Raw genomic sequence first — 24234 nt, forward strand, 5'->3', positions numbered from 1 at the left:
TTCTGCTTTTTTTTTCACGGCCCAGTGGCCAGACTTATTCATGAAAAATGCCAAGTTGTCATGGAAAATTCTGAATTATCAAAAACAAACTGGAAACAATCGTAGAGAATAATTTATTTATTTCACATATTTAAAATGTGCAATTTGCAACACACGGACGGTGCCATCGAAGTAGAAAAGCAATCAAATAAAGTGCTACGGATAAATAAATACTGCATGATAATCTATATACAATGCTATAAAACCTTTTTTCCATTTTCTCCTCAGGCTTGTATTCTGCTCCCTCTAAATTAAGAACCAGTCAGGAAAAAAATAAAGCAAAGGGACATTTTTTGCAGTTCATCTCAGAGTTTAGGGAATTTCCACAACCAATGGTAAAGATTTCGCGACAGATGTCTCAGCTTCAAGTATAGTGGACACAGCTCCTTCATATTTGCCGATATTTGTGGAAAGCCTTAACCAGTGTTTCTCCCCCAGGAAAGCGTCCCATTTGATGCAGTAGATATCTTAGAGGAAATGTGTGGTGGCAATTCCCCTGAAGCCAGGTTGAATTACTTAGACCTCAAATGGATCTTGACCATACACCTACAAAATGGGGGTACATTTCCAATCCTGTGTCATAAAAACAGTTTTATCCCAGCACATGAGAGACACTTGTTTGCTGATCCTCAGCAGGGTGTGATTTATGGTCTTGAATGGAGTAGGTGTCATCAAATATGGTTTCTGATTAGTTAGCCTATATATAGTGCAGCTGAACACCCTTTTTGGGACCATCTAAGTCACTCACACAGTGTTCCTCATGGCAAAGCTAGTGGAAGCTCTAACATCAGGAAGTCTGCCGTTCCTTAAGACTAGAGGTGCACATGAGGGCGGACGGGACTGTGCTATCTTTAGAAGACATGCTGTTACAGCTCTCATATAAATCAGGCCTGTAGATGGATTTCTTCCCTGGAGACTGTAAAAAACTCATCATTATTGCTCACAAACAAGGTGCTTACTGAAAGCAGGGAACTATATAAGTACAGAATAGTTCATATTCACAAAGAAAAGCAGCAAGTCTGCACACATAGTAGTGCTCCTACAAAGAGTAGCATATTTTCTACTTTTGAGATTTCACAAACATTCCCAGTAGTATGCCTGGAACAAAGGTGCAGGTTCCATGCTTGCCACTAGGAACCTCATCGAACATATTCCCCATGCCGCTATCTTCCCAATGAAAAATTGTACACAGGGTACAATGCCACACTTGATGTACACAGCCGTTGTCCAAATACCCATTTTTTCCTTTTTTTGTTCTCCATGGAAAAAATATTTTCTCTATTGAAGATATTCCTTCCCTTAGATCCTTGCCAAATTTGGGGGTGTGCCAACCCCTTCTCACCCTCAAATGGAGTACTCCAGTCGTTTACTAAAGTAAAACTCAATTTCAAAGTGCAAAACTGTTGGATCGTAGTTTGTGAATAACGCCACGCTCATCTAACTCCTAACACCTTGAGTAGGGTTTACTATTACGGATTTCTATGCACTTGTGGCAGAGAATTCTGTAATAATAAAATACTTTATATTTTTCAGGAGAGTCCTTCTGTGAATTTCTGACATGTATAAAATGAACACATTTTGGGGCATAAAAGTATGTGTTTAGCAGAAAATGGCTTTGTGAATCCGTCCCTGTGAGTTATGTCAGAATACTCTTGCAATACTCAATGAAGAGTATCCTTTTTTGCCAACAATAGACACATAGGTGGTTCCTCTATCATAGCCTTGTAGCATACAGAGTTACATTGTGTTGAACAGTTATTTTATCGAATAGCATTAAATGACCAATACTACTATAGGCAGATGCACACATAGAGAACTTGCTTTCAGGGCCTTCTAATTTAGGAACTTTCTACATTTTCAAAACCCTTATCTGTGAGATTTTATGATGTAGCTGGAATAGTCACATTGTAACTGCTTGTCAGTAGGGTTGAGGTTGGTTGTAATGCAAGACACCCCCCTTCCCTTTTGCACACAAGCATGGGGATTGCAGCTGGGATTAGTTGCCAGGCCTTAAAAAAACAAGATGCAATAGGTATTAGTCCTGTTAAGAATAAAAATAAGAGTGAGTTTTTTTGGACTAGGTTTAGTCCTTAGTAAGTCAATCAAGAGGCTGATCTTGAGCAGCTTCCCATGCTGTAGTTGGTTGTCTCCTCCTTTGATTCCAAGCTGGAGTTTGCTGTTGAGTCTTGGAGCAGCTGGAGATGCACCCATTGTTAGTTTGCAGTGGGGTGTTGAGAACAGGTGCACATCTTAGTTACTGGCTTGAGGAGGCAAGAGTGAGTTTGCCATTTCCATAGAGCAGTTTCTAAGCAGGCAGGTCTTTGCAGTTGATGTGTGGGAGTTTGACCATAGCTCTTGGATAGTGCTGCTTGGGAATAGCAAGGTAAGAATCTTCCTGGAAGTTTTGGTTTCGAACTAAACAAGATTGCTGTGTGGAGTTTTGAAGAAAGTTCAAAATGGATTAGAAAACGAAACCTATTAGAAGACCCAAAAGGACTGAAAGGAGCAGGCAGTGCTGTAGCTGGGGACTGACACTGGGAATTGCTAGATTAGTGCTGGTGCGGACAGTAGATGCAGTAGTGGTGCTGCTCACTGTAGATGAGGTTACTTTATTGCTGGTGACAGTGCTGTTAGCTGTAGATACAGTTGCATTATGGCTGATGGCGGTGTTGATAGCTGTCGATGACGTTATATTTTGGCCAGTGACAGTGCTACTAGCTGCAGATACAGTTTGATTTTTGCTGATGGCTGTGTTGCTAGCTGTTGATAACACTATATTTTGGCTGGTGAATGTGTTGACAGATGTAGATAGGGTTACATTAAAGTGGGTGTCCACGCTGCCAACTGTTGATGCTGTTCTGTTGTGGCTCGTATCTGTACTGCTAGCAGTAAATGAGGTTGCATTGTGACTGCTGACCATGCTGCTAGCTGTAAATAAGGATACATTATGGCCGGTGACAGTGTTGCTAGATGTAGGTGAGGGTACATTAGGGAGCATGCCAGGGCTGCTAGCTGTAGAAAAAGTTGCATTTAGGTAGGTGCCAGTGTTGCTAGCTATAGATAAGGTTATATTAGGGTTGACGAGTGTGCTGCTTGCTGCAGATAAAGTAACATTAGGGGGAATAGGAGTGCTGCTAGCTTTAGTGAGAGTGATGTTAGGGCCTGTGGCAGAGCTGCTAGCTGTAGTTAGAGTTATGTTAGAGTTGTTGACAGTGCTGGTAGCTGTACTTTTAGTTACGTTAGGGTTGTTGACTGTACTGCTAGCAGTACTCAGAGTTATGTTAGAGTTTTTGACTGTGCTGCTAGCTGTAGTTTTAGTTACGTTAGGGTTGTTGACAGTACTGCTAGCAGTACTCAGAGTTACGTTAGGGTTATTGACAGCGCTACTGGCTATAGTTAGAGTTATGTTAGGGTTGTTGACAGCGCTGCTTGCTGTAGTTAGAGTTCTGTTAGGGTTGTTGACAGAGCTGCTAGCTGTAGTTAGAGTTCTGTCAGGGTTGTAGACAGCGCTACTAGCTATAGTAATAGTTATGTTAGGGTTGTTGCCAGTGCTGCTTGCTGTAGTTTTAGTTACGTTAGGGTTGTTGACAGAGCTTCTAGTAGTAGTTAGAGTTGTATTAGGGTTATTGACAGAGCTGCTAGCTGTTGTTTTAGTTGTGTTAGGGTTGTTGACAGCACTGCTAGCTGTAGTTAGAGTTATGTTAGCGTTGTTGACAGAGCTGCTAGCTGTAGTTGGGGTTATGTTAGAGTTGTTGACAGTGCTGCTAGCTGTAGTTTTAGTTACGTTAGGGTTGTTGACAGTACTGCTAGCAGTACTCAGAGTTACATTAGGGTTGTTGACAGTGCTGCTACCTGTAGTTAGAGTTACATTGGGGTTGTTGACAGCGCTGCTTGCTGTAGTTTTAGTAATGATAAGGTTGTGGACAGTACTGCTAACAGTGCTCTGAGTTACGTTAGGGTTGTTGAGAGAGCTTCTAGTAGTAGTTAGAGTTATGTTAGGGTTATTGACAGAGCTGCTAGCTGTTGTTTTAGTTGTGTTAGGGTTGTTGACAGCAATGCTAGCTGTAGTTAGAATTATGTTAGGGTTGTTGACAGAGCTGCTAGCAGTACTTAGAGTCACATTATGGTTGTTGACAGTGCTGCTAGTTGTAGTTTGCGTTATGCCAGGGTTGTTGACAGTGCTGCTAGCTGTAGTTAGAGTTACGTTGGGGTTGTTGACAATATTGTTAGATGATGTTAAAGTTATGTTAGGGTTGGAATTGGTGACAGTACTGCCAGCTGTAGGTGAGGTTGCATTAGAGTTGGTGACGGCAATGCTGGCTTTAGCTGAAGTTAAATTTGGGTTATTGACAGTGTTGCTAGCTGTAGTTAGATTAATGTTAGGTTTGTTGGCAGTGCTGCTTGCTGTAGTTTTAGTTATGTTAAGGTTGTTGAGAGTACTGCTAGCAGTACCCAGAGTTATGTTAGGGTTGTTGACAGACCTGCTAGTTGTGGTTCGAATTATGTTTGGGTTATTGACAGTACTGCTAGCAGTACTCAGAGTTACGTTAGAGCTGTTGACAGCACTGATTGCTGTAGTTAGAGTTATGTTAGGGTTGTTGACAGTGCTGCTAGCTGTAGTTAGAGTTACATTGGGGTTGTTGACAGTACTGCTTGCTGTAGTTTTAGTAATGTTAAGGTTGTGGACAGTACTGCTAACAGTGCTCTGCGTTACGTTAGGGTTGTTGACAGAGCTTCTAGTAGTAGTTAGAGTTATATTAGGGTTATTGACAGAGCTGCTAGCTGTTATTTTAGTTGTGTTAGGGTTGTTGACAGCACTGCTAGCTGTAGTTAGAGTTATGTTAGGGTTGTTGACAGAGCTGCTAGCTGTAGTTGGGGTTATGTTAGAGTTGTTGACAGTGCTGCTAGCTGTAGTTTTAGTTACGTTAGGGTTGTTGACAGTACTGCTAGCAATACTCAGAGTTACATTAGGGTTGTTGACAGTGCTGCTACCTGTAGTTAGAGTTACATTGGGGTTGTTGACAGCGCTGCTTGCTGTAGTTTTAGTAATGTTAAGGTTGTGGACAGTACTGCTAACAGTGCTCCGAGTTACGTTAGGGTTGTTGACAGAGCTTCTGGCAGTAGTTAGAGTTATGTTAGGGTTATTGACAGAGCTGCTAGCTGTTGTTTTAGTTGTGTTAGGGCTGTTGACAGCACTGCTAGCTGTAGTTAGAATTATGTTAGGGTTGTTGACAGAGCTGTTAGTTGTGGTTCGAATTATGTTTGGGTTATTGACAGTACTGCTAGCAGTACTCAGAGTTACGTTAGAGCTGTTGACAGCACTGATTGCTGTAGTTAGAGTTATGTTAGGGCTGTTGACAGAGCTTCTAGCTGTAGTTAGGGTTATGTTAGAGTTGTTGACAGTGCTGCGAGCTGTAGTTTTAGTTATGTTAGGGTTGACAGTACTACTAGCAGTACTCAGAGTTACGTTAGGGTTGTTGACAGTGCTGCTAGCTGTAGTTAGAGTTACATTGGGGTTGTTGACAGTACTGCTTGCTGTAGTTTTAGTAATGTTAAGGTTGTGGACAGTACTGCTAACTGTGCTCTGTGTTACGTTAGGGTTGTTGACAGAGCTTCTAGTAGTAGTTAGAGTTATATTAGGGTTATTGACAGAGCTGCTAGCTGTTGTTTTAGTTGTGTTAGGGTTGTTGACAGCACTGCTAGCTGTAGTTAGAGTTATGTTAGGGTTGTTGACAGAGCTGCTAGCTGTAGTTGGGGTTATGTTAGAGTTGTTGACAGTGCTGCTAGCTGTAGTTTTAGTTACGTTAGGGTTGTTGACAGTACTGCTAGCAATACTCAGAGTTACATTAGGGTTGTTGACAGTGCTGCTACCTGTAGTTAGAGTTACATTGGCGTTGTTGACAGCGCTGCTTGCTGTAGTTTTAGTAATGTTAAGGTTGTGGACAGTACTGCTAACAGTGCTCTGAGTTACGTTAGGGTTGTTGACAGAGCTTCTGGTAGTAGTTAGAGTTATGTTAGGGTTATTGACAGAGCTGCTAGCTGTTGTTTTAGTTGTGTTAGGGTTGTTGACAGCACTGCTAGCTGTAGTTAGAGTTATGTTAGGGTTGTTGACAGAGGTGCTAGCTGTAGTTTTAGTTTTGTTAGGGGTGTTGACAGTACTGCTAGCAGTACTCAGAGTTACATTAGGGTTGATGGCAGCGCTGCTAGCTGTAGTTAGAGTTGTGCCAGAGTTGTTGACAGTACTACTAGCTGTAGTTAGAGTTACATTGAGGTTGTTGACAGTGTTGGTAGAGTATGTTAGAGTTATGTTAGTGTTGGAATTGGCGACAGTACTACCAACTTTAGATGAGGTTGCATTAGCGTTGGTGACGGTGAAGCTAGTTGGAGCTGAAGTTAAATTCAGGTTATTGAGAGTGTTGCTAGCTGTAGTTAGATTAACATTAGGGTTGTTGACAGCACTACTAGCTACAGTTAGAGTTACATTAGGGTTGCTGACAACTGAAGACAAGTTTATATTAGGAGAAGTGAAAACGTTGTTAGCTGTAGATAAGGTTACGTTTGGGTTGGTAAGCGTGCTGCTGGGTGTAGAAATACTTATAATAGAGCCGGTGCCAGGGCTGCTAGTTGAAAGTAAGATTGTATTGAGGTTGGTTAGAGCACTATTGGCTGTTGATAAAGTTACATCAGAGTGGGTGCTAAGGCTGCCAGCTGTAGGAATGGTTGCATTGGGGTTGGTGGGTGTACTGCTAACTGTAGTTAAGATTATGTTAGGGCTGCTGCTGGGGCTGCTAATTGTAGCTACCGTTGCATTAGGATTTCTAGGAGTGCTGAGAGAGGGTGAGATACTAGGGCTGCTAATGGTGGATATGATTACCATAGGATTGGTGGTAGTGATTTTAGATGTAGATATTGGTATGTAAGCACTTGTAGCACTGGTGGGCACAGCTGTGGACCCTGGTGGCTTTGGGATGCCACTGCTGCACTGAAACCTGCTCACTTTTACAGAAGCATCTGGGTAAAGCGCCTCGACTCCAGCTCTGCAGGTACTCTGAGTGGCACATCCCCTGAAGGTGGTCTGGAAAGACCCAGAATCTGCACAAAAGGAGAAAGTGAGAAAACCTAGATTAAAGATTTTCAGGGCAGAGTATTACCACATCACCTTTAGCCTTGAGAATTATAGTGAGCTCTCCCAGCCCTTACATCGCCTAAGGATCATCAGAGAACTAGGAGTGTGTGGATTACACACAGATATATCCTGCACCAGTTCTATCTGCAAAATATGAGGAAGACACACCAAACCTCAAGGGGCTACAGTGACTCCCATGGATTAACTGGTACTATTTGTGGTCCCCAGCATGATGCACAGCACCATCTAAATGTATCTCTCCGGACGCCACTTAGCCTGGAAGCATCTGCCCACCCCCAACCAGACATGAGCCAAGAGCATTACCGCTGATTCATTGCACATTCACACTGGGAGTCACCATGTCTTTTGTACTAATATAGTATACTAACACATGCACGTTCACACATTTATACTATATTGCAAAGGCTACATTCTATTTTATCATCACAGTACAGTTAAACTGGCATGAGAAAAACGTACTGGCTGACTGACCGTGTATAAGGACTTTACATGGGGAAAACAACTCTCTTAATAGTCACACAGACTCTTCACTGTAAATTTACTTAACCAATTAAATGTTCACTGTGATTTTACTTTACTGTATAAATGTCACTTTTTAACATTCGGGTTTGGCTTCAATAACTTTTTTAAAGCAATATATTTGGTAAACTGCCTGGCATATCCCTTATATGCACATAGTGTAATATGCTATTTAACACCATTGTTGGGAAAGTAAGTCATAATGCTCGAATCAAGGCTTGGTCTCTCCTGGACCCCCCCCCCCCCTCACCCCCTCAATAATAATAATATATATCATAATTCATTCTGTGCATCTGCATATATTCTCTCTCTCTCTCTACATATATATATATATTCACTGAAAAAACCATAGGTTTCACACATGTTATAGTTAGCGGAAATTTTACTGATAAAAAACCAATGAAATTGCCCCGTTATAGTTAGTGCTGGCAACTATAACTCACGCGACCGCAATCCTCTGCTGATGCTAATACTGTATTTAGACACTTATTTGCCCATGTCTTCTTCCATACATTTTTAGCTATACATATATTACAAATATTTTTTTTTCATAAAGACACATATGTCATCAGCAGAAGATTGCGGTCGCGTGAGTTATAGTTGCCAGCACTAACTATAACGGGGCAATTTCATTGGTTTTTTATCAGTAAAATTTCCGCTAACTATAACATGTGTGAAACCTATGGTTTTTTCAGTGAATTTGCAAGGTTTTTTAAATGCTAATTCCTAACTATAACGTGTGTGAAACCTATGGTTTTTTCAGTGAATTTGTACGGTTTTTTAAATGCTAAGTGACTTTACGCCATTCGTGGCGTGCGCGCCCACTTAACGCAGTTCGTTCCGTGCGCGCACGGTGCGCTTCGCGCACCGTGCGCGCACAGTGAGCACGCGGTGCGCTTCGCGCACCGCGCACCCACTTTACGCAGTTAGTGCCGTGCCCACGTTACGCTAGATGGGCCATGTACGCACGATGCGCTTCGCGCACCGTGCGCACATGGAGGACATATTATGCGCTTCCTTGTGATAGGTAATCTGTTGAAATTTTTTGGGAAATTTCTGTGATCTGATAAGCCATGCACAAATGGTGGCCTTCGGCCACCATTTGCACAAGGGGTGGAGAAAGTGTGGATAGTGTTTTTTTTATTTTTATTTTTTTACCGTACGCTTACGGTAAGCGTACGGTAAGCGTACCCCGCGAAATTGCCGAAAAAAAAATAATGCCGTTTTTGCTCTTGGGGGATGTTTGGGGACTCCCTCAACATGACTATGTGAGAGGGAGTTGTCAAAACATCCCCGTAACATGTTTTTGGCCATCATGTTTGATACATAACACTCAGTGCGGTAGACAAAATGGCGGACGCCGCTTCCTGGTTTCTGCCGATTCGAATGTTTACTAAGATCTAAGAGCCAATCAGAATCGCGCTCGCGCACGCCACCGTACGCTTACCGTAAGCGTACGGTAAGCGTACCGTAAGCGGGCTCAGATATATATATTGATTTAAAGGCTATTTTCTCAGAATCTACTGAACAGATTTACACCAAACCTACAAAAGGCACTTCCTTGACCTAGGGACTACCTCTCTGCCAAATTTCTAGTAATTCTGTTCAGCCGTTCGGGCTGTAGCTCGTTCTAAAGGTCCTATGGAAAAATGCATGGGAAAAACGCGTTTTGGGACCCCCCTTTTATCTCAGCCCCCGCTTGACGAATCCCCCCGAGACTTTCAGGGTAGGAGCGGAGCGTAGCGCCCCACCTATTTTGAGAAATTCGCGAGGATTCGTCGACCGGCGCCAAAGTTATTCAAAATAGAATGTTGAGGTTTTCCTATGGAAACGTGGTCCTAACTATAACTACCTACTGGCGACCGCCAGTAGGTAATATATATAATATATATATATATATATATATTTATATATATGTATACATAGAAAATTAAAATCCAAAACACTGAAATTTGAGAGTTATGGTTTTCTGATGATGTCAGCTGGAGTTTTGAGATCTAATTTGACATCATTCACCGGATGGCCCCTTAAGTCTCCAGCATAGCTGCATGAGATATGCTTTGGCATCCATTTTGTGTGACATTCTACATTGAAAAATGGCCACAACGAGTTTGTCAATTGTTCATCAATCCCTCTAGCCCCAGAGAGGCATGCTGGGTGTATAGGCATGCACAAGGGCTCACACCACCTATTATCTTTTTTGGCATCAATCTGAAGCAATTACCTGTTTTTACAATCCCAGCAAAGCGAATACATCTGTTCTCGCCTCCCCTGCAGTCGACGGTCATGCTGGCATTGCATGAGGCTGCCTTTTGCGCATAGCAGGAGGGGCACTGGAAGCCGTTGGCAGTGGTGTTCTTGGGAGGCACTGCAAATCAGAACACAGAAGGTCAAGTAAGGATTTTAACATACATCACAGAGTGGATGGAGTCCATTAGTGAAGCATCTTTCCTTTTGGACATTAATGTGTATAGCTTAGTGCCATTTTTTTTTTGAAACAATATAACTGGAAGAATGTTGGTCAATTGCCTAATTTGTGCAGTGTTAATTGGAGTCCTGTTGTTTTCTGGCTCCAAGGGGCAAGGAATTAGGTCACTAAACAAATGAAATATTGTGAAGTTCTTACATTTAAAAGTAATATCAAGGGCACGCCTCTTTTTGAAATCCTTTTTAGACTTGATCCCTTTCTTTTAAAGAATCTTTAGAGTTGTCCACAGGAGCTGGGTACCATAATGGAGGTCAAGACTTAGCAGCAAGTAGCTGCTGCACCTAACTTGATTACTGTCAATCAATGAGGAATAAGTCCCATTTGGAATATCACATTAGCTTGGGTCTGGAAAAATGTGTGGTCTCATCAGCCACGCCCACAGTTTGACAGACAGCCGATAAACACCTATCCATAGCTATTGGATGTAATACTACAATGTACACACCTATTCTTCATCCTATGGTACTGAAAACCTATTTTAGCATTTGATTACAGGAACTGATGTTACACTTTACAACTTCACAGGTTGACCCCTTAGACAGGTTACGCAATCATAAAACATGCTTTCTAGATAGGTGGCTGTTGGTTTAGGTACTTACAGTTTAAGGAGCCGGTATTGCACAAGTTTTCCCTGCAGCACTTAGAGTAGCTCGTCACACTGAAGTTCCCGGCTGTCACGCTGTATAGTGTATTGCATGTACCAGGCCCTTTAAAACACGTCCTCACAAAAGATGGTGTGCTCACCTTGCCTGTGATGAGAAAGAACAGTCAATGGTGAGATGTCCGCCTTTCCTACCATAATCAAATAGACGCCGCTATGGCTTCATACAGGATCAACTGGATTTAACAAAACACAGGCGCCACAAAGAACTTTATCAGATGAGATTCATATTCCAGGCCACTGGAATTTCGTGAAAAAGAAGCACCACATGATGCAACAGGGTTAACTAAATTATGCAGCAATAAAAGGCAAATTATACCGCTTATTCCGTGGCAGTAATGTTTCACTGTTCTGTCCTTTTAGCGCATATTAATACATTATGAGCAAAGGTGTCACCTCATTGTTACCAAATTAACAACTGAATTATGAAATCGGTAATTAATAGGGGATCATATAACCTTGCAAAGGGTCTACCACTGTGATGTGATTCACCACACATGACACCTTTTGTAAGTAACTTTTAATCAATTTGAGTTAGATGCAAATGTATTTTTGTTGAAACAAACATATCACCCCCTGAAGGGTTTCAAGGTGCTGGGGGCTGTCAGGGACATTAAGTGAGCTATTGCCCAGAGTCACATGATGCTAGGCTGAGCTGCCATTGGCGATAGCACCGTAAGCTCTGTACTCCGGAGTCAGACACCCTCGCCACTGCGCAACACCTCTCGCTCAATGCAGATGAAGAGTAAGGTTATCCTCAAATTATGCCAAAATTGATGCTGCCAGATGTCTGCATTTTCTTAGCCTCCCTTTCACTTGCCCAAACTCCCCACATCTACAGAAGGAGAAGTGGAGGACGCTCCTTCTCCCACGTCACAGCAAAGACCTGAAAGAGCCTCACCATGCACCTCCGGACCATCACCTCACTTCTGGAATTCTGAATGGTCCTCTTGATCTGGATGCTTGATTAAGCCTCTGGGACCTGCAAGCGCCTGGATATCCTATTGGGTGATTAGCCGTGTTTTATAGAGCCTGATTGATTCATTGATTGATTTACATAATTCCAGCATCTCTAACCAATGTTGGACAAGAGCTTTGGGCAATCTAGCACTGCCAGGTGGGCCAGCTTGAAAGGGCCGGTGTGTAGACCATTTTTTTCAGTCTTGTTGGCCATGACAGAATAAAAAAAACACACTTCATGCACTTGTCTCTCAAAACTGACTCATCTAATCAAATTGAACAATGTCTGGCTGAGAGCATAAGTATAAGGATAAGCCTTTAAGAGTAAAGCATAGGAGCGGTGAAAGTGTGTCCAAGTGATAAAACGTAATATACCCAGTGTTCTCACATCATATATACACAAGGTACGGCTTCTGTAACATGCCCTGTTAAAACAGACAGAGAACTGATTAAACATTAATGTTCTCACTGGAGTTATTTCACCAAATTCTTGTAGCAGCAGAAGTGAGATCACACAAACTTTGACACCAAAATGTCAGGAAACACAGGAAGCACCATTTTCTGACCTTTGACCTTAAATACATTACAAGAATTAACATTTGAGCAGCCTTAATCCTCAAGAAAAAAAAAAGGAAACCGATCAAAAAATCATGGAGTAATTGTAAACAAGTTCATAATAGTTATAATTTTCACAGAAGATGATGGCAGGGAGGAAGACACAATGAGGTTAGAGGAGTCACAGTAGCAAGCCCTTGTCCTCTCTAAAGACCTTCAGTGACTGCTGACATGCTCATCACTTCCTGACAGAGGTCAAGATGTGCAAAGAAAAGGCCCTTTGGAGTCGTCCCAGTGATCCTCAGGTTTCACTAGCTGCCATTACATTCATCTGAGACTTCACTTCAAGTGGGCCTTATCTAGCCCTCACAGGAACAGTATGACAGGCTCTTTTGTGCATCACCCTGGCCTAAAAGAACCAGCTAGGAGAGCAGAGGTCTTCAATCTGTGGCCACCCAACCTGGGGTGGGGGGTTTGAACTGATCTGAGTGGGATGGCTGAGGATCTCCAGCCTCCGGCAAGAGGAGCATGACCTATGCCCATGAGTAACCAAGACAAACATCATGCTGAAAGAAGTTATTTGTTTTTAGGGAAAGAAAACAGAGTGCCACTGAGCCTCTATGTAAGGGCCATCTGTAATATGTTTGTCATTTATGTCCTGTAGGTGTCCAACGGGAAGTGGAATGTGAAATATTGTTTTGGATACTACTACACTCTTAGAGAGACCAACCTACTAAGGGCATGCTGGAAATGATGTATTTGACTGCATTTTTAAAAGGGATAAGGAAAGATAACTGCAATGTTAGAACTGGTAAATACATACAGAGCTGTCGATTGTATAGAATTGTTGCGAGAAAATACGTTTGCCATTCAGGGGTCCCGGAGGATATGTTTTTTACATTGGCTAGGGTGTGGGGGCATTAGAACGTTTGAAACATTTGGAGTAGAGTCATTTTCTGGTAGGTAGGGGTTGCATCCAGCCATATGCTTAGCCTTGAAATTCCCACGTTTCCCTTCTGCTTGATTCTGTGAGGTTTTGGAGTACTTAAATTATTGCACAATGTTTATTCAATTTCTTTAGTGTCACAACACTTATCATGCAATTGTTAGGATGGGGGGGGTCATGGGGGGCCTGTGGATGTTGTAACTGGGAAAGTGCTGGTAATTCTCTTTCTGTAGTTGTTTGATAGTTAGCTTTCAGGGGGTGATCTGACAGTTTCCGGAGCACATGGGTTGCTAAGGAAACCCCTCCCCCCGAAATGATGTCCACACCGTGTGTACCCACAGATCTCCTCTTAAAGTTCTGTGTCGATGCTCTTGTAAAATCGTGTTGCCTATTTTGACATTGCTAAGGCTCTGATTAAGAGACTGGGAATAAATTCTGATTTATCTGCCAAGATCAGAAATTTGAATTCTGGCTTAGGCATTAAAGACCACCTTCAGTATTTACCAGGTGCAGTAATTCCACCAACCCTGTAATTTTCCTCTAACAAATTCTGCCTGGTCAAACCTACTAAAATGTCTTAGTTACAAATGCCTGGGAAAGAGCCTAAACTTGCATGAGTTGGGCCAAAACTCATAACAGGAGACACCAGCTGACTCTATAAATGTCTCTCCCTGCGATATTGGTACTTATGGGGTATGGGAAATGCCACACCTTCTTCTAACAGGGCCCAAGTTGTTTGCTCTCATGATACTGTATGTGCACAATCTGGATACACAGAAAGGTAACTGCAGCTCCATATTTCCAGGTTGTGCTGTCTGTTACATTCGCTCCCGCCCATAGCAGAAATGATTTATACTGGTCTACAGTATCCCAGGTACGGATGGTACCTTTTCTGTTGCACTAGCTTACTTTCTTTATGCTTAAATTATTTCTCACCATTATTTATTTTTTTGTTTCGTGCAATTCTGATTTTTGATGGTCACCATGTCCATACTTGGACTCATCATATGAGTGTTCCTTTTAAAAAATGTTCAACTTGGTAAAATATTGCATGCTTCCCCTGTGCAAGAGTGCAAACTGACCTACACAGTTTGACTATCTAAAATGTGTTTACAACAGTGAGTGAATTTTGCTAAATTTCGCAGGTGGGACATTTTCCCAAGGCGGGCGGGTCCGTGCAGGAAATGCCTTACAGGAGATATTTCCTTCTGGAACCAGATTCCAGAAACTAATTTGGGTATGCTCTTGCAGCCATTTCCACACAAGATACTGACAAGTGAGTTTTGCTCATCATTTTTACAAAGTTTCACAAAAAATATGTTTCCACACTCTTATCTATGCCTCCTATTCGACTATAAAATAGGAGAACTCTATATAAGTTGTTCGGTGCATAGAGAAGTTGAGGAGGGAGGGATTTACTGATGGGGAACGCAATGAACACGAAGCTATAGGTAATTGATGTGCCTTCATTTCCGGTCCGGCATCCAGGGCAGGTTACAGAAGGATGATTGCTCTATTCAGGTGTTAAACTGGTACCTGCATGGTGAATTGCTTGCTCCGACAGTGTTGATGTGTGTTAAAATGATACAAAATCATAACAACACTGCCACAGAATATGCTGCATTATACAGAACGTGAAAATGTGCTTTTTTGTTGCTGCATAATTTAGTCAACCCTGATGCATAATTTAGCCCTTTATTACCGTAAAATTCTATTATGATTTTTTACATGGCTCGCCATTCACTCTATGGGCATGAACATCCTTGCATTACAAAGGGCTGCATTCTGACATCCCTTTGTGTTTTAGGAGATGCCCTTCTGCATTATTTCTCGTCACCCCCAGCTGTAATTAATTTCACTCCGGAGATTGTAGAATATTCACTCCTGAAGAGATTCGGAACTCTTCCACTTACTCTACATTCATTCTCTGCCAGTCTTTCAAAGAGCTCTGCACGCTTGGCTCTTTGGCAGGGCTTAATTAAAAAACACAAGTGCAGTAGCCCACAGTTTCTCTTAGAAGCCCGCTGCTGGTGCTTCCGAATGCTGGGGCTTTGGACTAACAAGGCGGCTTGATGTTGATTCCAGCTCATGCCTCGCTCTTTCACCACCCTCCACTTCTTGTCTCTTTATCTCACTCCTGCAGGTTAGAGTTCATTTCTGCGGGGTTCCTTTATCACTGTTTTTTCGATGTTTCTCTTCATCGTTCTTTCTTGTCTGCCTCAAAGTCTGATGAGGAAAAATAGCTCCTGGTCACTAAGAATGAGGGCTGGTGCTCACCACCGGTGCAAATTGAGCTCTCCTTTTTGGAGACAACTGTTACTCGCCTTTCTTCATTTAAGCCTGCATCAAAACCCTCTTTGTGAATGCTCGCTCAAAGAAAAGCCGATTAACATAAATTGACGTGGGATTAGTTTACGATGACCCAAATAGTTCGTTCGGTAAGTGGTATCCACCATTGAAAGTCAGACGTGTCTAGAAAAGGGACATGGAAGGACTGATGACGTCTACACAGAAGGAAGGCTACCTGTGGTCCACTTCCCCTGTCCAGGACCCGTGTACGTGGGATGCATTGATTGGCTTTGTTCTGTATGTATGTACGTACGTATATGGTATTTCTATAGTGCAAACCTAGCCAAAAGGCAGCTGGTCAACGTACATAGTCAGACATAAGTCAACGAGTGAGAGAAGATGGAGCTAGGTTGAGGATGGTTAATGCTTTTCTCCTTTGGGTTCTGTGTTAGACCGCGGCGGCAGGTGCAGAAGAGCGCAGTGGGCGAGGGAAGGCAAGAGACCACAGAATAGGGAACATTAAATAAATCATATACCATTGTCTGTCGACTTTCCCCACCCCACCCCACCCCGCTTACCTGCATGGGGCACGACTGTGTTATTAATGAGAACTCACGCTTCGCTCTCAATGTCTAGTTGATGTCATTCAGAACTCTTGTAGACGGTCCCTCACACACCGGGCTCACATGCCACCAAACCTGCACACTATGCCCCTGCTTGGAGGCTGGCTTTACTAAAACATAGTCACTGAACACCCCCTCACACTGTGACCCTGCTCTTGACTCTGAACTCGTGAACTGTCCCTGTCCAGCCCAGAAGAAAAGCAAGAAAGTTTTTACTTTTCTTATTTCTCAGACCACTACTTGTATTCATGTTACAATAATTTGAATTATTAATACTGCAGGGACTAAGCTGTGCTAAACGGTCACATGGTCTATCCTTCGGCGGCATAGAGAAAATGATTTATATGAACTGTCTCTTATTGAAGAAAATAAATTATAAACATGGGGCAGTGAAGAGTATGCTCTTGTAGCCGATTTTTAAAAAAAATACCTGACCTTATTGGTGAATACTAACTTTATTATAAATTCTTTTTAAATGTTTTACCTAACGCTTATGCAGTTTGTAAATGTTCGAAAAAAACATCTATTAATAGGACTCATTTTAATGGTACTCAGTTTATCGACCTCAGTGTTTGCCTTAGTAGGATTTAAACTCGTGACCTGCAATTCACAGAAGGTGTCAGCATCGACGATTCAGTCAATGAGTCATCTTGTTTTCTCCTTTTCATTTCGTGGAGGCAACGCCATGATAAACTGAATTTATTGATTAACAATTATTAGCGAATCGTCATCGAGTGATCTTTCGCCTTGGTAATCTCTTTTTAGACTCCCGCCGAAACAGTCTAGAGAAAGCTAGCTTTTCGTTTAGGGAACAAGATTTAGAAACATTCGCTGTTGAGAATTATCCATGTTGGCATGTATTTAGAGTTCAATGCGCCACTTATAATGCTGGTAGGATAAAGGATGCTTTGGTAACCGGGGCAACGAGGCCATGTTGAAACCTGGAGAATGGGCAGTTTGGTAAAGTGTTTGTTATGCGAAAAATATAGACGCTGAGCTGAAAGGTTCAGCAGTGCAGATTTCGCAAAAAAACCAAAAAAAACTAAGTGATTAAATACCCCAAATCTCCCAAAAATGTAAGTAATTTCTCAGTGATGATGAAGAGACTAGGCAAAAAACCTTTAAAAAAAATATATATATATACATAAATCTGTAAATCACTATTATTTTCAAGCTTTATATGTTAGTCTTAAAATATTATGAATGCAGGCTGAGGCAAAATTGCTACATTAAAAAGGAATTCAGATGGCTTTACTGAAATGATTATCCAGACACCAACGGTGAGCACCTGCAGAATCTCAAAACATGAACAAATGTCTGCTATTTTCAGCTGGAAAGGTTGCTGCTCAAAAAGGGAGAGGAAGCAGGCATGAATGCCCACCCCAAACAGGCCGGGGTTTTATCCTGTGATTTTTAAGTACCAGTGCATAATTTGGTGGATGCAGTGCTGGGCATCAATACGCATTTTTGGGAACCAGGATTTATTTCTGGTCATTATAATGTGAGCCAGAACAAGAGTGAAAGGCTGAAATGGCCATAGAAAGAGGAAAAGTAAGTGTGGAAAACAGTGGCAAAGGGGGAAAGTGCACATACAAAAGAATCTGAAAGTACAAGATAAAGAGACGAGAAGTGTAGATGGTGGAAGAAAGACGCATCAGATAGAAACAAAATTAGGCAGTGTCAGAATTTTGCAACCCAGACATTTGGCAGCGTTAGGCCCCTAAAAAAACGTTGGCGTCCCGTATTTATCTTTTAATTTCTTAACACACTAAGCTTTAAACAAGTGGGAACTCTCTAATTAGATGTAGACTCTCCAACTCCGATGGAACGACCCAGGACCGGATTGAGCAAAGCAACAAACGCCAGCCACTGGAAAGCACACCTGCCAACTCACATGGTGCCACCATGTGGCACACGATCAGGGGTGTAACAAAGTCCCCCGCGGTGTAGGGGAGGCAGGCTTACCCATACTGAAGGGGGCCCCTTAGCCCCTACTGATGTGAGTGTGAGGAGCCCCTTCATCATATCTTGCAGGGAGGCCCTCTCATGTTTTGTTACGCCCCTGCACACGATATCTGCTCCCATCACACGGTCTCCTGGTGAGGAGTCGATATAACACGGTGGCAGGGGAAACAAGCCGAAAACCACAGTAAGCAGTGGTTTTCCAGCTGATTTTCTGAAGCTTTGAACTGCCGACGTCCATTAACCACTTGCGTGCTCATGGCGGAACCACTCCGTCAGGAGCCACGGGCGGCGTGTGCTCATGACGGAGTGGTTCCGTCATGCTGTGGCCGCTCCTCCCACGCAGCACTGATTCCCCGCCTTTGCGGGCGAAATAGAGAGTGGGCGGAGTTGTGACGGAACCACTCCGTCATGTTCACAGCTCGCCCGTGACTCATGACGGAGTGGTTCCGTCACAAGCATGGCGGCGCCGTGCTCACCCCGCACCCCCCCAGCGCCGCGGCAGAATTCGCGCCACGGGGAAGGGGTTAAGGGGTGTGAAAACAACCCACAACATCGGCACCAACCTCAGCAAGCTTTTTTATTTTTGGAAGAAAGGGCCTGGGGGGGGGGGGGGGGGGGGGGTTCAAAAGTGCCTTGTAAGTACTTCTCAGCACAAGACCCTGCCTCCTTCAAGGCCCTCCTCTCACAGTGAGATTGTGCTTCAAGTTGGCAGGTATGAGAAAGACATATTCACCTTTCCAGAAACAACCCTCAGGGCTTTAAGTGGAATGAAAAAACTAAGGGGTCCTCAAAGGGGCTTGGCCGATGTAATTATGGCATGGCTTAAAAATACATAAAGTTAAAAATCTGTGCTTAGCATAGTGTGCCACCCGACTGGTGTTTCGCTGCTTCTGTCATTGCATACAGATTTAGTAACATTACGCCTACAAAAAGTCAGGGTTATTGGCTTTGCCAATGGTTGCTAGCTGTGTAAGATAAATAAGTGACAACTATGGCTCCGTTATATAGAATATATTGAAAATGCTTCAGCTCTGAAATGATTTGACTGCGAAAGAAATATAAGGAGTCTCTTTGGCATTACCTCAAAGGCAGTGAAGGGTGGTACTGCTGCGTTAAGATTTTTTTTTTCACCATGAGTGCAAACATGGAGAGCCCAATAGAGACCCGTCTTAGCATCTGCTTTTTAGAACTGCCGGTACTGAGCACGGCCGGACCCGGCCCACTTAGAGCCCTAAAAATGAGGGCTCCCAGTCACGCTTCTGCGTTAAGATATTTTCTGACTACATGGATTTTTCCACTTGTGCTTAGATTTACTACTGAATAAACATTAACTCCCACCTAAAATCTTGAGTTCTCACAAATGAAAAGGTATCTCACCTCAAAGGTGAAGGTATCGATTACACAGTTTAATTAAAAGACTATGGCGATGATAAGTTCAGCAAATAAGAAAAATATCTCATTTCCACACCCGTTAAATACAAAAGAAAAGACTGTAACTGAAAGAGAAAAAATATGGTATAAAAGTAGCAACAGCTGCACTGCACAACCACATTCAGACTGTGACACCCAAAAAATATAAAATGTAATGAAAAGCATGTTTAACTAACCCGCCCAAACAAAACAAACACTCATAAAGAGATTCACAGTGAACAAGGGAGTAGAGACACAGAAACGAGCGAATACAAGTATTTACTCGAGCCAAACAAACACGAAAAAAACAAGGGACTAAGAAGTAATATTGCCAACGAATGAACGCCCAAATCAAAGAGCAGTACGCGGTAAAATGAAAACTCCTGGAACATTACTTCCATCATGGCAGGCTATTAAAGCAAAAATTGATGTACACCTGCACACAAACTGCATAAAAGCACAGATGCCATCGTCACCAACCAACGCCCCGAGGCTTGCACGCTAACTCCAGGGCAGACAACCTGCCGAGAGAGCTCAACCTCATCGACAAACAACTGAAACTGCACGCATGCGTAGACAAGACATCAGGAAGAGGAGGGGCGAAGCCCCAGGGAAGGAGGGTTCATTTAAAGGTCAAAAGTGTGACTGCATGTCCGGGGGGGTCCAAAGAGGTTCCAACAAGGGGTTTACGAAATTCAGCTTCATTTTCTTTGACGAAATTTAAGAAACTTACACCAAACAGCGCAAAATTGAGCAAAACTGGCATTTTGTGCTATATTTTAGTGCAAAATTGATCGTTTTGAGCTTAAACGAAGTGCAAAAAAGTGTGTGTGAACAGCAACCTTTCGAATTTGTTCATTCGCCATGATCCCGAAATAGGATGTTACAAGGCTCGGGAGAAATTGCTGTCATGCTGGCGCAATCCTGTGTCATTTCTGCCATTTTTTGTTGTTCTTTTTCCTCAAAATTCAGGAAATTGAGCCATTATGCCACATTGCGTAATTTTAAGACCGTTCGATTCGAGCCAGTGGCTTAGCTAAACCTTTTGCTGCCCGTGGCAGTCCCTGTGTTTGCCACCCTGCGGCGGCTGCATGTAAGAGGGGGGTGCTAGGCGAGATTCCTGCGCTTGCCGCCCTGCGACGGCCGCAGGTAAGAGCAGGAGGGTAGGCCGCCGCCCCCACAACTTGTGTCGTCTGCCCCCGTGCTATGCCACTAGTTTGAGCCCCGTTATCTTACTCTTGCAAGTTCCTACTTTCTCCCATTGTGATGATTTGCAGTCTTTCTCTTCCACCATTTTTCCGGTTGCTGTGTTTTTCTTCCTCTTGCGCCAGGTAATTATCTGATGCGAAAAAATAAGTGCCAGCCCCCAAAAATAAGTGCTGTCAGTGACCAGCTCAAATTAAGCAATTGCCCAGTAGCGTAGCGTAGCGGGGTGGAAAGTCTGCCCCGGGCGGCACGAGCCAAACGCAGGGACAGTTGCCACCTCCCCCACTGGCTCTCACCTGTGGCCGTCACAGGGTGGCAAAGCTCTGACCGCCACGGGCGGCCAAAGGTCTAGCTAAGCCACTGCAACTGCCCACATCAATACACATAAAAGCACACCACAAGTCAGGCTAGGTGAAGCTGATGTGGGCACTAAAATACTCTGGCACTGGCTCCCCAAAGAGAACAACAGGAAAGTAAACAGACATAGTGCAACCATCTGTCTCTAAGGCACTATGGCAAGTCACATGATGCAGCTGTTGTCACCACCTGTAGTCTGTGCACCCATACAAAGATCCACATACAGGAAATATGTCCTAATCTAGTTGTGTACACAGACACACACAACACAGCTCCTCTGTAAACTTCTGTAACCACTGATGACTCCCCCACCACCTCTACCAAGGAGTGTGACTCAATTTAAAGAGGATGAGTGTTAATGCAGGGCGGTGATGACTTACAAGGCTTTTAGTGTGATGATGGTTGTGGAATAATAAACTTAAACTCGTCATTTTTAAAGTTTTTTTTAAAGTATGGTGGAAATCTATAATTTAATCAGTGATTTATGACAAGCAGGTTTTTTGTTGGATGGCTCATGCAAGTGCGTCTCTATCATTTTATGTTAAAATGCTGAATGTTTCTGTGCATATTTTAATCATGTGAATCAGTATTACAGCCTTAAAAAAGCAACACAGAACGCCTCAGCAGGCATATGGGCTGTTCATCTGTTGCGATAAAGATGTCTATGGATTATTGTGAAACAAATGAAAAGTTTGAAGAACACAAGAAAGTGATACTTGGACTGTTCGGCCATGTTATTGATGCCTTCAAATTTGGTTTTCAGCATTCAGGTACACCTGTGTATTTGCCCTGATTTTGGAGTTGTGCTGGTGTAACTTTGTGCTATCTGAAATTCATGCCGTCATACACACTCCGGTTGCATTCTGCTCCCTGTTGACTTGCATTGATCATGAAGGTTGTGGTGCCGGCATGCAACTGCACTCGGTGTATGCACGTAAGTAATTGCTATTCCTATAGTGCGAACCTTGTCAGATGTCAGCCGAGCGTTGGACAGGGTCACTATCATCGATATCTCTTTTAGTGTGATAGTAGAGGCAACTTCTGTCTAGCCCCAATCACCGGTCTCCCTTTGTCATGCCTGTTGGCCATCGCTCTGTTGGTTGTGGCATCACCCGGCACAACAAATCTCCTAGCAAGAATATCTCTTATACGTGAACTAGTGGTGCCCGTGATAATTACAGCCTGTCCCTGGACCTCTGCCATCTCCGTCACCTACACTGCCATTATTCATCTCATGCATGATATCCTGCACCTGTAGTCAATCAGCTGGGAATTTGCCCATTCTAGGTCTCAGTATGTGAGATGTGCTTCGTTCTTTGCCACTCAGTATGCTTTTTCCTCTGCCGTTTAGTGGCCATAAAGAATTTGTTAGCTTGACTGCTAGTCTATTAAACGAGGAAATCCTTCTTGCGGGAACCACTGGAAATGCCTTTATGTGGTGGCATGCAGCAGATGCACATCTGGGTCAGTAAAGATGATAAAAATATCACGGCGCAGCAACATGCCATAAACAAATTATGAAATGGTCCAAGGTAGAGTTGCTGGAATCCATGATAATGATTGAAGTCAGCCATAGTTGGTTTCACTTTGTGAGCTCGATGCGACATGTGGCAGGATGTAGGAGGCAGCTTTGGAAAATAAAAGATTACGTCTTCTTCTCAACTAGTTCCATGCTATTGAATTGTCGCTATCACTGGAGGACGTGTCTGCAAGCGGATCAGCAAAGTATGCCAGATATTTCCCTCTTGCATTGCTGTTCCATCATCCCGCACAGGCAGGAAGTGCCAAGCATCTGCCCCCCAAGGACACAGTTCATTCAAAATGTGGACACTGTGCCCTGCATACAATGTCCCGATGTCCTACTTTCAGGCATCACTCTGAGTGCCTAGGTCGTTCTTCCCCACAGCCAGCATCTATTTATGAAATAATACTAACACAAGAAGCATGACGTCTGCTCTTCTGATTGGGCCCTTCTTGCGTGTGCTGCACTGCGCTGCGAGGAGTTAGAGAGAGCCTGTACCAGTAACACGGTGAAGCTCTCAACCCGACCCTCTGCACCCTTGCCCTCCGATGTAATGGTGGGAACAATATTACAAATTGCAGAAAAATCCAACAGAGTCTGGGTACCCTGGCTGCCGCTGAGGGCACTCTGTAAGGCCACAGTAAGAGGAGAAGTGGGGAGTTAAGTGATGTCTACTTCACCCAGACTTCCCAGGTGCTCCAAACTCTCCCTGAGGGCCTCACATTCTGCTCCCACTGCTGTTGTTCAACAGTGTACAACAGAGCAAGATGGCCGCCTGCAGGTCTTGGTAGAAGGGCAAGAGGAGAATGGTAGTGGTCCGCATTGTTTGGATGAGGTTGGGGAACTGCTTAGCAGGGGTAACATCTTTTCACGAGTGTGGCTCAATGATTAGAGCGGCAGACCCTGATGCAGAGGTCTAGCGTGGGACCAGGGTTCAATTCCCCGCCTTGGGCTCAAAAAAATTCCACGGACCTGATAATTCTCGCCTCGGTGCCTATTCCAATCATGGAGTCCGACTCTGCAACTCTGGGCAATAGCTTGCTTAATCTCCACAACGGCCCCCACAACGCTAAGGATGCCTGGCCTCCACCATGGGGGTGCCCAGGAGTGGACACCTCACAGGGAAAGCCAGGATGGGTTCCACAGCGGTATTCGTACAAGCGCCTTGAGACCCTTGCGGGTGAGTAGTGTGCTATACAACCATCAAATTTACATTTACATTTACATTACATTTACATTTACATTTACACGGGTGGAAAAACTTCTTATAAAAGCCGTCGGAAATGTTGGTCTGCAAGAAACACTCCAGAGATTCACTGGGACATGTGTAATAAACGGTGTTAGATTCAGGTGACATGGCCATAGTGGAACCTCTGGAATGGACTACCAAATCCCTAATTATGCTGCCCAACAGTTCTATAACTTAAATTCTTTCCCAGTTCTCCCTGGGCAGAAAGCTGCAAGGGGAACAACAGGCAGAGTGGTGAAGTATGTAGAATCTTCTCGATACCTACCAACTTTGAAAACATTTTCTTTGCGTGAATCTT

General features: G+C 43.4%; 1 protein-coding gene across 2 annotated transcripts in view; it reads right to left on the reverse strand.

Moving 5' to 3' along the window:
* Positions 1–104: 104 nt before the first annotated feature.
* The window catches only part of LOC146798194 (uncharacterized), a 60658-nt gene continuing 36528 nt past the window's right edge, over positions 105–24234 (reverse strand). The window contains exons 1-4 of one of the 2 annotated variants that reach the window (XM_085625467.1): positions 20039–20169; positions 10793–10942; positions 9930–10073; positions 105–7131 (exon numbers count right to left, since the gene is read on the reverse strand). In XM_085625467.1, coding sequence (XP_085481593.1) covers positions 2501–7131; positions 9930–10073; positions 10793–10942; positions 20039–20072 — 4959 coding nt within the window. In that variant the 5' untranslated portion in view covers positions 20073–20169 and the 3' untranslated portion in view covers positions 105–2500. Of the gene's footprint in view, positions 7132–9929; positions 10074–10792; positions 10943–20038; positions 20170–24234 lie in introns of those variants that run through there. The other variant, XM_085625466.1, reaches the window with a different exon arrangement.

Source organism: Triturus cristatus, chromosome 9, assembly GCF_964204655.1.
Source record: "Triturus cristatus chromosome 9, aTriCri1.1, whole genome shotgun sequence".
In the NCBI taxonomy this organism is placed as follows: domain Eukaryota; kingdom Metazoa; phylum Chordata; class Amphibia; order Caudata; family Salamandridae; genus Triturus; species Triturus cristatus.